This window comes from Gasterosteus aculeatus, chromosome 16 (assembly GCF_964276395.1).
Source record: "Gasterosteus aculeatus chromosome 16, fGasAcu3.hap1.1, whole genome shotgun sequence".
Lineage (NCBI taxonomy): Eukaryota > Metazoa > Chordata > Actinopteri > Perciformes > Gasterosteidae > Gasterosteus > Gasterosteus aculeatus.
In genome coordinates, this window is record NC_135704.1 from 2851975 (window position 1) to 2869083 (window position 17109).

At 44.9% G+C, this 17109-nt stretch overlaps 2 protein-coding genes across 43 annotated transcripts in view; one reads left to right on the forward strand and one right to left on the reverse strand.

Annotated features, from left to right (window-relative positions):
* Position 1: 1 nt before the first annotated feature.
* On the reverse strand, positions 2 to 6284 carry scel (sciellin). 10 transcript variants are annotated; one of them, XM_040202465.2, is made up of 23 exons: positions 6097 to 6284; positions 5070 to 5101; positions 4639 to 4708; positions 4496 to 4552; positions 4290 to 4361; positions 4148 to 4180; positions 4001 to 4045; positions 3848 to 3910; positions 3541 to 3612; positions 3378 to 3446; positions 3238 to 3288; positions 3036 to 3104; positions 2839 to 2880; positions 2674 to 2748; positions 2518 to 2586; positions 2377 to 2424; positions 2009 to 2077; positions 1864 to 1905; positions 1683 to 1745; positions 1525 to 1590; positions 962 to 1070; positions 497 to 599; positions 2 to 388 (listed from the first exon to the last, which is right to left on the reverse strand). In XM_040202465.2, exons 2-23 carry the CDS (start codon positions 5086 to 5088, stop codon positions 372 to 374), a joined length of 1323 nt encoding a protein of 440 aa, XP_040058399.2. In that variant the 5' UTR covers positions 5089 to 5101; positions 6097 to 6284; the 3' UTR covers positions 2 to 371. The 10 variants fall into 10 exon arrangements, with proteins under 10 accessions (XP_040058399.2, XP_040058400.2, XP_077946834.1 ...); XM_040202466.2 differs by having other exon boundaries at positions 4001 to 4042; positions 6097 to 6283; XM_078090708.1 differs by having other exon boundaries at positions 2518 to 2583; positions 4001 to 4042; positions 6097 to 6260.
* Positions 6285 to 9042: 2758 nt separating this feature from the next.
* mycbp2 (MYC binding protein 2) overlaps positions 9043 to 17109 on the forward strand; it is a 54917-nt gene continuing 46850 nt past the window's right edge. For all 33 annotated transcript variants that reach the window (XM_078090712.1, XM_078090713.1, XM_078090719.1 and 30 more), the window contains exons 1-2: positions 9043 to 9989; positions 11991 to 12066. In XM_078090712.1, the coding sequence (XP_077946838.1) occupies positions 9718 to 9989; positions 11991 to 12066 (348 nt within the window). In that variant the 5' untranslated portion in view covers positions 9043 to 9717. The remainder of the gene's footprint in view (positions 9990 to 11990; positions 12067 to 17109) is intronic.

Sequence of the window (17109 nt, forward strand, 5' to 3'; positions counted from 1 at the left end):
ATGATCAGACACTTTTTGCCTTTATTGCACACAGAAAAAGCCCCCGGCCCTATAAATTGCATATATCGTTTTTCATATCACACAATCCCACAAGGTCAGAAGACTTGAGAGAATATCATACGTGCCATCTCAAGGGAAAAGGTTTAGGTACAAAGAAAGCAATATCACGATGTCAACAGCACACTTACATGGAGCTGCATTTGTTATATATATTCATAGTGGAATTGTCATTATTCAGAACACCTAGATAAAGATTTGTGAGCATATAAAAACAGAAGTACAGGACAACCTTTTTCACCCCAAAAAACCCAATTAACACTAATCAATCAAATCTGCAATCCCATGTAGTTTATCTCCGGCTCGGGAGAAACTCAGCGCCGCCATTTACCTGTGGAACAAAACAATATCATTATTATATTACCTGTTTAAGGAAAATAAAAGAATACATGTAATCATTCATTGATGAACTATTTCAATAGATGTTTTCTTGCTCTACCTCTGGCGATCTCAAAGCAGTTTTCACAGTGCACCATGCGTTTGTAGATCCACATGCTGTCGCCGGCTTTCATGTTACCCAGCGTGCTGCTACACACCTCGCACTGCGCAAACACAAACACACACTCACTCACACGGCGGAAGAGATGACCAACACAACACGCTTCCTGGTGACACCCTGTCGTCAGTCTATTCAAGAACCCTACTTTCCATGTCGTGCAGATGTCTTACTCCACCTTCCTGTACTCCACTTTACTGCATTTATCTGACAGCCACGTAGGAGTTTCCAATATGGCTGATTGGGCCTCTAGTCAGGTGGAAATTAGGTGGAAGAATACAGGGAATTACCCCAAACTTCCCCTTTAATAAGGCGTGTACAGGGCTACTTTTATTTGCTACTTTTATTTCTTCAAACACTGATTGTTGCAGACTTTCATGGAATGAGAAACTAAAGTAATCTGCTCACCTTAAAGCAGGAAGCGTGACAGTTGATTTTCATGTCATCCAGGACCATCTTGGCATCCCCGTTGAAGGGCCGACGGCAGGAAGTGCACAAGTCTTTTTCAAGCACCGCCCTGCAGGGGACATGAAGAAAAACAGCATTTATCATAAGTGCATTTTTTACATTGGAAACAGGAGTTTTGGCAGAAACAAGACTGAGCACATGCTCCATCCTATATTGACTAAAAGCTCTACTAATAAGCCTTTTCCCTTCAGTGGCACCAGCAGGTTCATATTTCTGGCTTTTAGGGAAATGTCATGACAACTATTAGGCGGATTGGCACAGAATGCAGCACAAACATTCATGTTTGGGAGATGAGGAACCCTAAAGTGTATATACTGATTGCCATGAAGTGTGGATGAATTACAAAACTCTGGTGCTCCTTTTGACTTGTTATCTACCACCACTGTCGTGTCAAAAATTCCAATTGTGCGATACTTTGGATTATGACCAATTACTTTAGAACAAATTCTCATTTCGAGTAGTGAGCCGGGTTAACATTTGACCTTTGTGAGAGCTGTTCCTACCTCTCAGGAGCTGCGTACACACTCTTCGTGGAGGATGAGTATATTTGATCAGAATCATCCGACCTGCTGTGAGAGTTAAACAGATACCAGTTTGAGGCAGAGTCCTGCTTTACTTGCACGCGTTTTGGAACCCAGTGGGGTTTCGTGTGGAGGAATACCTGCCGCTCCGGTAGGACGTCGAGGTGTAGGAGGACGGACTTGTGATGCTGCTGTACTCGTAACTGCACAAAGACATAATGACCCACGTAAGACGGGACATTCTGACTGTTTCTTACTCACGGTACAGTAAGAGAGGTTTTCGGGGGGCTCGTGTGGGAGCGCGGCGGGCTCTGCTTCTACCTGGACTCGGGTCTGGAGTAAGAGTAGCTGCTGTAGTCGTCACTGCGCGTGCAAACACAGAGCAGAGACACGTTTCAATGTGGCGGGACAGACAACGTGCGTGTGTTTGAGTGTGAGAGATGTCGACCGCAGCAGGACTGCTCACCTGGGGGTGGTGCTGATGGTGTAGGATGTGGTGCGGGTGGAGGGAAGATCTTCAGTGTACGAGCTGTAGCTGTCGATCAATGAAGCAGGATTGAGTTGTTTATGGTAAATTAGACATTACATTGTAACCATCGACAACCATCAGCCTCAGCGGTACTTTATGTTTTCACTTCATTAGCACAAAAAAAAATCTGTTGTTAGTTCAAATAAGAAATTACTAATATTTTGGGTGTTATGTGTCTACATTTAACAATCTGCCATTCCCACATAATCTAGAGTGGATTACAGGTCATATTGTGGCATTTCTCTGTAAATAGACAATATTCTTCAGTTGGCGTCTGGTCCTTTCTGAGCAGTCAGCATATTTACCTGGTGGTTCTGGTGGAGGTCGGCGATGACAGACTTGGGCTTTTATCCCTAAATGACCGAAAAAGACAACGTCAGCAGAAATTGGTAACAACATTGAAAAGAACCAATATGCAATCCGGGCTTCTGAAATGCAGCTCTCACCCTCGGCTGCTCTCCACCGTGATGACCTCTCTCTTCGTGGTGATGCTGCTGCTGCTGCTGCTGCTGCTGCTGCTGAGAGAATGACGACGCGGTCATTTTAAATGATATTTCAATGCTTGTGTGTTGTGAGAAATATGGTTTGCTGAGACGTGTCACCTGAGAGAAGACGGCGGGTCAGATACATCCGTGATGGATCGAGGCAGGAGGGTGCCGTACAAGTCATCCTCAGGCCTGCAAAGCAACACTATTATAAATACACGGCGATCATGAGTGCATAACGTATTTGATCAAAGTATATATGCCGGTGAAGGTTTATCTTACTTAGAGGAAATCGTTGTTGTGGTTGTAGTTTTAGTGCTATTTCTGAAAAGACAAGACCAAGGTCATTTTCATTTTTATCTTAGTGTCAGAGTCGCAGTTTAAAAAAAGTTTTCCCCTCAGCAACTCAACCATCAGTATACTCAGAAATATACCACATGTATGATTCATTTTCTAGGCTTGAGGAATGAAAGAATCACCTCTCTGTGGACGAGTAAACTTCCTTGCCAGAAGACGGGACGAGTGTTGTAAGAGGTTTGTCCTTGGCGCTGCACAGAAACACAGGTGAGACAATAGCCATGTCCAGGTTAAAGTGTCCTGAATGAGAAAGGGGTGCAGGAGGGGATTCGTCGGCACACACACAGCCTCCCTCCATTGGACCCACTACGGGAAGAAACTCACGCAGGGCTGCTTTTCACCGTCACGCTCTCAGACGTAAAGACGCTTGTTTTACTGTAAAAAAGAAAACATACCGTATTACAGAATATAATTCTGACCCCGCGGTGTGATGACGAACGTTTTGGACTGAAGGAGAGTGTCACCTGTCCGTGGGCGAGGAACTGTTCTTGATCGCCGAGGGGATGAGAGTGTCATAAAGTTTGTTCTCAGCGCTGCACAGAAATACGGGGGAGATTGGAAGTGATGCATAGAGACAAGTTGTATTGCGTATTTCTTATTACTGTCAGAGATCTGCACATGTCTCACTCGTTACTGCTGGAAACAGACGTCTCGGGCTCTTTGGTGGTCCTGGTAGGTGAGTAGCTTGTGTACAGTGACCTGTGGGAAGGGACATTCAACTCAGTTTATACAAGCATTTACTCAAGTAATGTAGTTAGTTAGGCACAATTTTGAAATAGAGATTTAGAGATGCGTGTTTGCGGATTTAGTGTTATAAAACACAATGATTTGTTGAATATTGAACCAGCGTTTCACAGCATTCGTGTTGTTTTATATGTTCAATGCAGAGCTCTGTAATGAAGTCTTTCTGATGTCATGTATGTATGTATGTTACCCTTTGCTTGAAGACTTGACGCGGTCAGTGAACTTCGTGGTGGGACTTTGAACCGCTTGGACACTGCAAGAAAACACGTGGGTCAGTTTGGGACCAAATTGGGAGTTGCCGGGGCAGAAAGGGTGACGTAGCTGTGTTGTTATCAAAATGTACCTCTTGGTAGTAGGTGTAGTCGGGCTGGAAGGGAGGGCGCTGCTACTGGAGGAGAAGCTGTACTTAGCCACAGTTACTGCTTAAAGTTACTCACTCTTGACTAAAATGTTTTATGAGGAAAAGAACTGAAATAAATAGTGTACCGACCCGCTCCTCAGCTCATCCTGACTTCCACTGAATCTGCAATGACAGAAATCAAAATCAAACCGCTAAATAAAAACTGTTTTTCAAATACAAAAACATACATTTCTGCAGTAAAAAGGCACCAGAATATTTATTAAAACCGTACCTCTTGGTGAGAGCCTGCACAGATGTTGACCTCTTCGTGGTTACGGTGGTTTTTACTTCTCCTCCATCCGGACTGTGATCAGAAAACAAAAATGAAGAATTAACAACTCATTTGCCACAGTTAATAATAGTTTACCAGCATTTTGGCATTGGACTAATAACAAAAAGATGCTGTAGGGGTTCTAGGAGATGGAATATCTGTCTTACCCAACAGTGGTTTCGCTGCGTTGGCTCAGAACAGATCTGCCAAAGTTTGGGTCTCGGCTGGAGGAGGAAAAAGATTCAGATGAATTCACTCACAGAAGAAGACTCGGCACCCTTTTGCATGTGATTATGTCTGCGTGACTCACTCGATGTCCTCTTCCTCATCGTCTGCTTTTTTGATCCAGCTGCCGTCCTTCAGGAGAGAGGAGGACTTTCCTGCAAACACGAGAGTCGAGCCTCAACCATACGACGCTACTTGTTTTTGAATCACTTTGCAGCTATTCTTCTTTTGTTTGTTGCTAAGGTGCTAAAAAAGTTTCATTCATGAGACTCCCCGACACTGTTGCACATATTTACATATTTATATTCTATTTGTCACATGGTCAAAGTACAGGTACATTCAGCGTGGCATACTCTAAGAAATACTGATAAATGATAGTTTTTGGAAAAAAAGGGGCACTAGGAATTTGAGCTAAAATGGATAAAATCCAAAAATGAGCATCATGTAACAAACAACCGTTGCGTATTTCATGTAGTTGCAACCTCCCCAATTTTATTTTTTTTTATTTCAACTCACCATTTGAAAACCTGCTCATTTTGTAGCTTCACCTGTAGGTGTGAGAGAACAAAGAGGGACTTGATCACAGAATGAAGGCGCACAGCGCATGCATCCACTAGGTGGTACTGCGGCCCGGGACGCGTCACGCTGGCTCCAACACTGTATCTGTCAAAGGTATCAACTAAAGTTCTGCTCAACCCCAGACTCACTGACTAAGCCCTTAAACTGGTTTGTCCTGATTTGTACCCACATGAAGACTCGCCTTCTCCAAACACTGCATTGTCAGCAAAACAGAGGGGCCAACCCCTGATTGATATGATCAATAATAAAGATTTAGCCCTTTTGACTACATAACAGCGCTGGGACGAACACTTCTATGTTAATGCAGCCCTTTCGCAAACATCGACGGAAGCTGTGACTTTAAATCCATTGTGTGTCTGTTCTCAGTGGCATAATCTAGTGTGCGATAATTGCTGTTACTCCCCATGTTATTCTGGTTTGGGTGAAACTGTTTGACTGGTCCACGACACGTACGCCAAGGAGTTTGGACGGATCTTTCCCAGGACTTTTTCCTATCTTTAGTAGAGAGATTACTACAATTTATTGAGTGTAATCTCCGAGTGTCTTCCCTTTAGTGAGCCTCGTAAAAGTGGAAGATTTACAGCTTTAACTCTTGAACATCACACAGTAATGATCCCGAATGTCATTTCCAGTAACACAATGCTTCTGATATCATGACTCAACCAGCGTCCGAGGTGAAACACTTGTAAAGCAATAAGAGTTGACAGCACGCTCGCACATGAATGTGTTTGTTATATCCTTAACATCAAAACCACAAGCATTTCATTCCTCAAAGTCACTCAAAAAGTAAGTAAGTAAAAAGTAAACCCCTTTAAGAATATTTATCCAGGACTATTGCACCTTTGACTCAAAGAGCCCCGGGCTCCTTTCTAAGCCCTTAAAACCACTATCTGAAATGTCAGCACACAAATATTTACATGTAAACTGTAAAGTGAGAGTATTCGGAAAGCTACAGGGTACGTACCTGCAAATGGAACGACGTGAAACTCTGACAACAGCGCGGCTCTTTAACACCTGCCTGCTACTCGCGTTTGCTTTTAACCTGAAGGGAGGAGATTCCGCGGCCACCCACGGGTGTGGCATTAGGCAACAATCCAGAAATGATCTCTCCAACTCTAACTCGAGAATTCTCTCTTTCATTCATGGCTTGGGTTGTAAGTGGAATTGGGTGGGGTGCTGACAGACCTGCCATACAACTCAGGTACCACGAAGCAGAACTGCAATGTGGGTGTGGGAGCGTCTCTGACCTTCTGGAGCTTCAAAATGAATGGAATTTGCTTTAGTCTCCTGTTTGAAAGAGTTTATATTTTTATATTTCCTGTGACATAATACCAGCAGCGCTGTAATTATCTATATTATCTGTATATGTATATATACATATTGATCTGTGGTTGACATATATGACTGACCTGCCTCAAGAATAAAAAAGGCCTCCTCTGCAGGTCTTACCTGCATCATTTATAAATATAACCGTTTAACACAACCCCTGGCTGAACTTCACACATGTATGCACATAAAAGTACTGTAAGAAAGGGGGGGGGGATCTACTTGGTTTTCAAGCACATGTTCAAGTTATCGGTCTCTTAGGTCTGATGACTGAACTACTAACGCCATCCAAGTCCGGCACAAAGGTGACAGGGTGTCTACTGACGCCTGAGTGAGCCTCACCACAAACTCTCTAACTGAACCTTCCACCAAGTAGCATCCAACATTACATTACAATTTGATTAAGCCAATTCAAAGGCAGGACTAAGTCAATTGCTTCATGACTGTTAAGGGTTATTCAGAGTTGCTTTAAGGCTGACGGCTCCAAAGTCATCAGGAGTCCTCGAAAAAGGTGTAAGCGAGGATACCATTTCAACGGTGAATGTCATGCTGTCTGTGATGGCGAGTGCCTCTGTGGGGTGTGCCGTGTCTTGAATGATTAAAGGTTTGAACTGTGCATAGCAGGCAGGGGTGGGACAGCGCAACACTGACGTGCACCCCTCCTAGTTATGACCGCTGCAGGAGAGGAATGCAGACTATCCGCACGGATCAGACTGCAACGCAAGTTTAATGGAGGGAAGGATCTGTATTGACAATGCTGAGTAAATAGCAAGTTAGAAAGAACTCACTATACAGTGAACCGTGCTCACTTCGGTCTAACAATACACTGATTTAAGACTTAGAAATGAACGTTCAGTCGCAAATGAACCGATGTAAAACTGAAATGTTGTCATTTTGGTATTGTTATCATTAAAAAGCCCTAGATTGAATCCCTGCATTCAACTATAAACCATCCTTTGGATGCATAAACGAAAGTGGAGTCTGGCACTTGGTGGCACTAGAACTGCAATGATGGAAATGGCCATGTTGGTTGTGCAACTCTAAAATAGATGAGTCTCACAAGTTGACCAAGGTAATAAAGACCCTGATCATCTTACAGTCAGTTGGTCAAAGGAGCAGAAACGAGTGCAAACTGATCCATTGTGGTGAATATGGGAAGATCAAGATGTAACCCCAAAGAAAAGATGCATCTGCAAATAGTCGTCATCATCAGTCACATGCTTCTGAACTGTATTACAGTCAGTTGTGTTGCGTCAGGACAGTGGCACAGTTTCACATCCTTCCAACCACCCGCCTAGATTTTCTTTTATTTCCCGCCTCACTGGCCTGATGCGTGAAACTGGGCTCCATCTCTACTGGTTCAGCTCATGCATGTGACACTCCTGCATGGTCTATAGCATCATCTCGGCCTAGAACCCCCCCATTCCCCCACTTGTTAGAGAGTCGAGATCACCAGGCAGCGCTCTGTCAGGCTTCACAATTTACTGCCAAATCTTATTTATTATGTTCGAAAGGAGGGCCCACAAATAACACACGCTGCTTTTCACTTCCAATATTTCAAACAGAAATCCTAATGTATTTATCCCTAAGTTTGATTGCAGGTCAGAGGAGCCGGTTGTCATGACGGATACATGCCGGCCCTCTGATACTGCGCAGGATAATGTCCCAGTGCTTCCAGGGTTGCTATGGGGGGGAGACAGTAGACCGACCCCTCGCTTGTCATTGGGCTGCTGCGCTGCCTGGCAGCCAATAAAGCAGCACGAGAGTCTCTGTAAATCTCTTTCTCCATTTCCCTCTACCTGCCTCTCTCCCAGTGTTATGCCTGCACATGCACGCGTACATACGTCTATACCACCAGAAAAAGGTGAAGAGGTTCAATTAAACGTAGACATTACAGACATTCACTATAGCATTTTTTGAAACCATCGATTTAGATCATATTAAATCTCCTCCAAAAATGATCTAAAAGAAAAAATTGGGAAGAACGACAATGGACAGACGTGCACCAGATGTTGTGTGTAGCCTTCGGACTGGTCCAACATGACACTATTACAGTATCAGGATGACATGGGACAGGTATACCTGTTTTCTGTGTTTACATTTGCATTGTGTTAAGCCTTTACTGCCATACTGGGTGTGAAACCAGTTTCTCCCAGTTTTCCCCTTTGCAGTGTCCTGTCAGACGGTAAACTAGGCGGGTAGGACTTTAGGCAAAGTGTGCATGTTTTACTCACGAGGCCCTTCTGCATTCCCATGTAGTTTTTAGGCGTAGATAAAAAAACACCTTGCATCTTCTACCAAGTGTGAGTCACACCGTGCAGGCTAGCATCACCGAAGAAGCGTACCACTAAGATTTAATAAAAGATTGAATAAAAGACATCTGCAGCCTTTGTGCAAACCAATGACTTCTTCTTTAGGAGGCTGTGTGAGATCAAATGGCACCATTTGCAGTTACACGGTGCTCACTGGAGAGGGAACCGTGTACACGGTTCCAGCTTATATGTATTATGAAACAGTTTTGTTGCATGATAAAAGCAGAGGGGAACGTGTGAGCTGTCTGAACAAAAAACAACACTGCTGTCAAAGGTCAAACCTGAGGTTATTTTGCAGAGAACGTGCAATTGAATTGGTTTCAAAAGTATCACGTGTGCCAAATTAAGATCGAACTGGTGCATCTGCAAATGAAACAGTTCCAAACGGTGCGATGCGTCTCGCATGGAACATGCACATGCAGGGGGAGGTGTGTTATTGAACAAACCGGAGATGGCATCGCCCGGCTTTATTCGTATGAGCGTTTCCCGGCATGCTAGCGACGCAGCGCTCCGCCGGGAGGGGAGGGGTGATGGAGCTAAGATGGCAGCCCAACTGAGGGTGCTGCCTCTCCGGGGTCAAGAAAACACTCAAGGAACTCATCGGATCCGATCACGACGAGGCGCTTTGGGGAAATAAACGCGTTCCTGCACATTTTTTTTTTTTTGCAAAGGAAAATGTTGTGGCTTGCGAAGATCCGGAGACGAGGACCGCGTTGACGCCGTTGGCTGCGATCGGAAGACCGAACGCGGTAGTTGTGCCTCCAGATCGGCTTCACTTTGCTCTTATAACCGTGGACCGCGAGCGGTGATCGTTGTATTTCCACAACTCGGAACGGACAGACGATGTGACGCGTGGGGGATTTAATGACGTTTGGATCTCATCGGTCGGCTGGATATCATCTAACTGCGGTGTCTTTTGTGTGATATATGCATTGTTCCCACAAACGATGATGTGTGCTGCTGCGGCAGCGGCCGCCGGTGGGGGGCTTCTGCCTTCCTCCTCGCCGTCGATGGGGTTGGGTGTCAGGGTCATTTCTGGAGCAGGAGCCGAGTTCTCCACCATCGGTTCGGGAATGGGTTCATGCCCGACAACCGGAGCCCAGTCGGATTGTCGGACTCGGTACCAGCTTTTACTCTCAGGACGAGCCCTGGCCGAAAGGTACAGGCGGATCTACACAACCGCCATCAACGATAAAGAGCAAGGGGCAACTCCGGGAAGGTGAGTGGCTCACGAGGAGACGCGCACACGTCGCAGAGGCTCGTCTGTCATTTGTTGGGCTAACGGGGCTAACGTAAGCTAACGGCAACCCTCGCTTAGCGACACGCCGGTTGACTTACGCCTTAAATGAACAGATACACGTACACATATATGGTTCTCGTGCTTGTAGGACCTTTGCCACGCTAGTCCACGTTTTATCTACGTTGAAGGTGCCGAGAGCTAAGTTACATCATTTGGGTGCATCCTCTTCATCGGGGGGGGGCAGCTTGCTAAGTAGCATTTGACTTCCTTAGCTTATCGCAGCAAGCTAAGCTAACGCTGGTTCACCCTCGCCCGAGTTGTTTGGGGGGCTTTTGGACGTCGTGTGATGTTACAGATAGAAACATTGCCACCGGAATAATAACGTTCATACTTCGGCCGTTACGACACGAAGAAATGCACCATCGGCACCATCCAAAACAAGCCGAACGGCTAACTGTCAAACACCGTCCAACGTTAGCTAACGTTCACTAACCGAGGCGCTGCTCGTGGTAGCTGATAACCTACTTCAATTTGTTCCTGAAAAAATTAAATAGGAACTCCCTGCGTTGGCACCATATTTCACGTTACTTCAAAATGTAATATTATTTGCTTTGAATGGGCTGTTTGTGTGCATCTAGGCCCATCGGCGTCACTGTTTCGACTGCTGGCTACAGACGTTGAGGCAGCATCAGTCCTCCTCTAAACGGAAACCCGCCGACTCGTCGTTTTTAAGAGAACCTGGATGACCTAACCTCTAATAACGTTATATGAAATCTTTTATTGAACACAAGGCGTTGTTATGACACACGACAGCGTTCCCCATCGTAGCCCGATGGCGAGGATGTGTCGGGAGGGGGACGAACGGGTTCGCTCTACAGTTACGTCATCCTGTCTGTCAGGTCGTAGACCACAGCAGCTCGTTGCAGCATCCGACGGAGGCTCTCCACCCCTCCCCGGAGCGATGGCGTTAAGCTTGGGTCAATGCGCTGCTCAAGGGTCTACCGTCATCCCGTCGTTAGAACCAGGTGGTTCAACCTATTCATGATGTTATTTTGAACTACCATCTTTCTTCACGTATCTGGTAGTGAAATATGATGGAGCAGACTGGACTCTGAGCTCTACAGGAGGGGCCTGCTGGTATTTAGCTATATACAAGTATATAATATATGTATTTAGTATTATAATCATCAGATGGGCTTGTCCGTCAGCCTTACTTGGTATATTGTTTAAGTAAGTAGTAAGCCAGGATATCAGTTTGCCCTATTGGCTGAAGAACCTGATGCTACATTGACAAGCTATTAGAAATCAATATTCGGTTTAACTCTGGAGTAATTGAATTCAGCTATACATCTTCTTTTTATACTCCAGCCACGACAAAACTACCGTTGCGGATTAATAGTGAGCCCCCCCCCCACGACTCCTCCCCCCACCCATTTAATCTTTTTAAGTAAGCACTGTAAATTGCTTTTCTGTATTTAGTAGAGTCTAGTAATGATGATTACTAATTCATGCACTGCCTCTCCTTTTTCAGTAGTTGTGTTTTTGTTCCCTGGCACATGTCATTGTCAGCTTTATTTCAAAGTGAAATGAATTATGCAAAGCCAATTTAAAACCCAATGAAGATTGTTTTAAAAGCACCATCAATTTCCTACAGAAACAAGCTTCTATTTGCTTTGGGTGTTTTTCAGTGGAGTAACACTGAATGTAATGACACATGCTAGACACGGGGGTATTCTGCTCTTTTGAAGGGCACACACACTTTGCCCGGTGCACAAAATGTAAACCGACAGTGAGATTTTACCAGCTATTCTAAACAAATGAACTGCAACACTTGTTAAAGACAAGGAGCTTTACCTTCCATTCTCCTCACATCATCGTAGTTAAAGTAAAGCATGTGATACAGAAAATATACTTGAGTGCAGCAGTTACCTGCGGCCACAGTATGTTTTGAAATACTGAGCCATCACTGTCTACTTTCAGGGGAAAGAAGGCTTTGAGTAAGAAGAAACTGAAAAGGCGACAGAAGGTCAAGTCAAAAGTCAAATCAAGAACAAAGGTAAGAAATGCACGATTGTCCAACTCATTTTCTTGTTCTTTCGCGTATTGTGCCTATTGCTGTATTTATATTTGGATATTATTAATGCATCCATTTGTTAAGTGTTGTAAAGTCAAGACTACTTTGTAGAATGGCTGTTTTTTAAAACCATTAACCCAAACTATTAACGCCCCTCAAAGAAAACACAATACCATTGTTGCAGTGTTATATCACAAACCGGTGCAGTATTTATTTGTGCGACATAGTGTGCTGTCATCAAATATATAAACATATATCATTCAATCATTAGAAATATTTTGCATTTCCTCTCTAGCAGAATAAAAGTAACATGACTGAATGTTTTAATCTGCAATCGCCGTCGCCTCAGGTGTGCACTAATACATCCTCACAGCTGGTTTGACTCTACTGAATCAAATGAACAGGTAGATGATGATGTTAAAGATACGGATGGATTCCTTAAGATCCCAAAGCTGTTTGGCAGATTCATTGTTGTCATCGTCGGTGGCTGGTCAGGTGCCAGGAAGCCCGTCCTAACACGGAGCCTGAGAGGTGGGTAGGCAGGCCGAGACACATGGGAGTGGCCCCGGCTTGTGCGTGATGGCCTGTTGCCGAGCAACCTAATGTGTTCCCTATCTCCATGGCAACGGCGGCCTGCCTCCATCTCCTTCATCCAAAGAGGGGACCTAGTCTGCATCAGTGAATGTGGTTGTGGCTAAATAAAATAGAGACATGATTATATATATTTATGTATATATACACGTCATGCTACTGTGAATATGTATACATATATGTGCAGCTAGAGTTCAGCTTTGAAATTGAATCTGCAGTGTTAGTTTCACACAAGCACCACATAAACACAAATAACAAGTTCAGCTCCAAGTAAAATACATGTTGACATGAACGAGATTGCAGGCTTAAACAAACATTGCATCAACCCAGGCTTTGCCCTTCATTGCCACGATAAATACAAAATTATTGTTTTTAAATTAACCAGTTGGTCATAAAATGTCATTACTGCATTTTCTCATCAAATTGAAGGATTTCCCAGCTGTTCTTTCCTGAGGGGAGGAAGAGCGTCAGCCAGCTCTGTGGTTGGGCTGTACAACTGTTAGCTGGTGTTTGGGTTTAATTACAGGCGAAGGCAAAAGAGATTAATGTGATACTAGCCGAGATGGGCCGAGGCTCTAGGGCTGTGTCATCGCTCACCTCAAAACTAATGCAAGGCAGCAAATTCAGCGTAGCGCGGCGTCGTCCTCCTCAGGTTGACGCGTGGAGACGGAGCACGGACAACACTCGCAGCAGGGCATATAAACGTGTGCCGCCACACAGGCAGGGGTGCTGTATTTGGATGTGTTGTTGCTCTCGCCTCTCATACCGGCATTGTCAGACAGGAGCGTGGATTGAAAGAGCCTCTCCTCTCCCCCTCTCTGCTTCTGTGCTCACGGACACAGAAAAACACACACAGCACAAACACTTCTCATCCTAATGAAGAGGCTGATGTAACGTCTTGTGTGCGAGCAGATTCAAACGCTGCAATTATGTTAAGTACTTATTGGTACAATATGATACACGCAGGAGGACAGCGTCCGAAATCAATGTCCGATCTATGTAATCAAAACCATCTATCAAATCTACCTGGCGTGAATCTGTTACTTTGACATTAGGGTGAAGCCAACTGCTTTCATTCTAAAAATAAAAAAAAGTTTGCTACAGTGGGCTACTTTTTTCTGTTGAGTTGTTTTTGAAATGCAAGATTACCAGGCTTTGTTTTCATCCCAGCATCAGAGTGAGACTCTGTGCCTGTCTGGATGGATGGATGGACAGACGGACAGGCGCTGTCATTTGGTCCGCCTTTGGGTGTGGTGGTTAGCACGGTCTCCTCTTACAGCAAGAAGGTCCTTGGTTCAGAAGCACCCAGCGGCTCTTCTGTGTGGAGTTTGCATGTTCTCTGCGTAGGTTCCCTCCCTCAGGGCCAGTTGGTGATTCTAACTCGTCCGTAGATTTCACAATTCATGTCACTTTTTAAAGAGTTGATTCAAAAAAGTGGCTTCATAACTAAAAAGACTTGACTAATAATGACTCTATAATCCTCCTGTTGATAAATGCATATTTGATCCTCCGATGAACTGGTGCAAAGTTCTATTAGTGAGCCTGAGCCACTGCTTTGGAAGGCGTCACTGTTCTCTGCCTTTTTCCATAAAGGCCTGACTGAACTGTGTTGCTGTCTTAAGTGTCTCCATGCCAGCCTTTACCAAAGCTTTTAGATCCCCATTAAATCATGAGTGCAGATGGAAGCACCCAAAGAAACATCCCAATGAGCAGCATATTCTGGATTTGGGTTGTGGCTCGGTGCTGTTACAAAGTGAGAGCAAACCCACAGAACACGAGCAGGTCGGCGTGCATTGCATTGATGCTTATGTACTTATTATGACATCACCCCAACAAGCCCCTTCCACTGAAACCGTTCTGATGCCTGGTTCTGTCTTGTAGTGAAACCGGTCAAACAACACTTCCTATTTGCACAAAGATGTGACCTCTCAGCAGTTTAACATATCTGATGTGGCCGCTCCTTTTTGTACAACTATGCACAGGACAAAGGCGCGTTGTGCGTGCGTCAGACGAGTTGTTGGGATACAAAAACAGTGCGCGAAATAGGGGGGCGGTGCTGGGGGAGCAGAGGATGGTTATTCTGCGTGGGTGTCGTCACAGCATCGTGTGTGTGTGTGTCCGTGTGTTATACACACATACAGTCATCGGACACTTTATTAGGTTCACCTTGCTTGTAAAAGGTTGGACCCCCTTTTGCCTTCAGAACTAATTCTAGTTCATTCTTTGTATCGTACCGTACATCCAACAAGGTGTTGGAAACATTCCTCAGAGGTGTTGGTCCATGATGACATGCTACTGCATGATAGCATCACGCAGTTGCTGCCGATTTGTCGGGTGCACATCTATGATGAATCTCCCGTTCACATCCTAAAGGTGCTCTATTGGATTGATCATTGTCATGTTCAAGAAACCAGTTTGAGACGATGACGTGAGCTTTGTGACGTGGTCTCTGTTTCCCGTTCTTAGCTGACCGAGTGGAACCCGGCGTGTCTTCTGCTGCTGTAGCCCGTCGTCTTCAAGGATCCACGTGTTGTGCGTTCAGATCCGGTTTTGGAGATGTGTTTCCTGCGTATTCCTTGGTTGTAACGAGTAGTTCTTTGAGTTCCTGCTGCCTTTCTATCATCTCCAACTAGCAGGCCCACTCCCCTCTGACCTCTCGCACCAACAAGGCATTTCTGTCCACACAACTGATGCTCACTGGATATTTTCTCTTGTTGGACCATTCTCTGTAAACCCAGACATGGTTGTGTGTGAGAATCCCATTAGATCAGCAGGTCGTGACGTACTCTGACCAGCTCGTCTGCACCAACAACTATGCCACTTAAATCCCCTTTCTTCCCCCAATGTGATGCTTGGTTTGAACATCTGCAAGTTGTCACCACATCTACACGCCTAAATGCATTGAGGCCATGTGATCGGCTCATTAGCAATTTGTGTTAAGAAATAATTGATCAGGTGTCTCTAATAAAGTGGCCGGTGTGTGTGTGTGTGTGTGTACATACATAAAAGAAATGCCTTATTCTCTTCCTTCCCTTTATAGATTTGGCCTTTGTGGGTTTTTAGCATATTTAAGTTTCAAATGGTCTCAATCAGTCCCCAATGCTCCTGTAGCAGCAAGACCGGAGTCCGCTAACGTCCTCCCCACCGGTTTGAGCTGAGAACAAATGACCTTTTTCCCCAAATAGATGACATCACCTCCTGTGATTGGGATGCCAAAAGCGCAACGCTGCAAGAGAGGCCCGATGGATCAATAGGATTCTCTAGAGGTTGCATCAGGACTGTGGTTAACAATGCCGTGGTGGGACGGACAGCTCAGATCACAGGACTGGATGAAAGGGCTGAATCTTTGTAGTGGTTATTTTATTAGACTTCATCCCTCCCGGCTTTTCTTCATCATTTATATCAAGGCTATATTTCCCCCAATGGACGGCAATATAAATACATCCATGACGGTGACTTAACGGTTATCTATGCATCACATGAGCAGTGTTAAAACAGTATGGCAGCAGTGACCTAATCTGACCTGTGAAGCCTGTATTTGTCGTACCGATAATATTCTAATCAATATCTTTCAAAGGTTTGATTCTCTTTTTAAATTTCCATTCAGTTAATTGATCACAACTCTTTCTCTCCCATGTTTTGTTTTTTTGCTGCACCGGTTATGTAAAATGTTGAGTAAGCCATTTCGTAACAGTGGAGACTGTTGAGCTGATCTTGAAATGGGTAAAACACTCGCCCAGCCCTCTGTGTACAAAAGGGAGCTTCCCGAGGAGTCTCATCCCACTAATGTGTCCCTGCCTGGACCCGACGCTCCCGCGTCTCCACGCCGTATGTCTTTGTTAAGTCCACTGTAACGCTACGGTCTGCCCGCAGCGCCGCATAGGAAGCTCGGCCTCCGAGGACGCTCCACGTAGAGCCACATGAGAAATCTGACCAATTATCGAGGTCAGTGGGCACTAATCGCTTTGGTTAGTGGACGAGCACTTAGGCCGCTGCACGAGTCATGCGCAGTCCAGAGACCCATCCCCAAGCGGACGCTTTCACGCTGCCTGTCCACGGGACAGTGTGTCTGCACCCGGTTCAGACGAGATGAGGCGCTGCTTTGTCCAGAATAACGAGCAGCTTCATGGAGGAAACAATCCCGTCACTTTGTTTCATTTAGTTTTATGTTGTGTCTTACCGGGGGACCACAAGGCAAATTTCAATACGATGACCTTAAAGCTACTGTGAGGACATTTTAAGAGGTTATGAAAATGTCTCAATTTAACACCAAGACCCTTTTTGCGACCCGCAAAATCACCAAAATCAACACATGAAAGTAACTTGTTAATCTGAAGTGGCCCAATGGAACTGAACCTCATGTATAAACAAAACAGACTTTACAATTAGACATACTGCTAATGAATGGCCGTTGCTGTTTATACACCATTATTG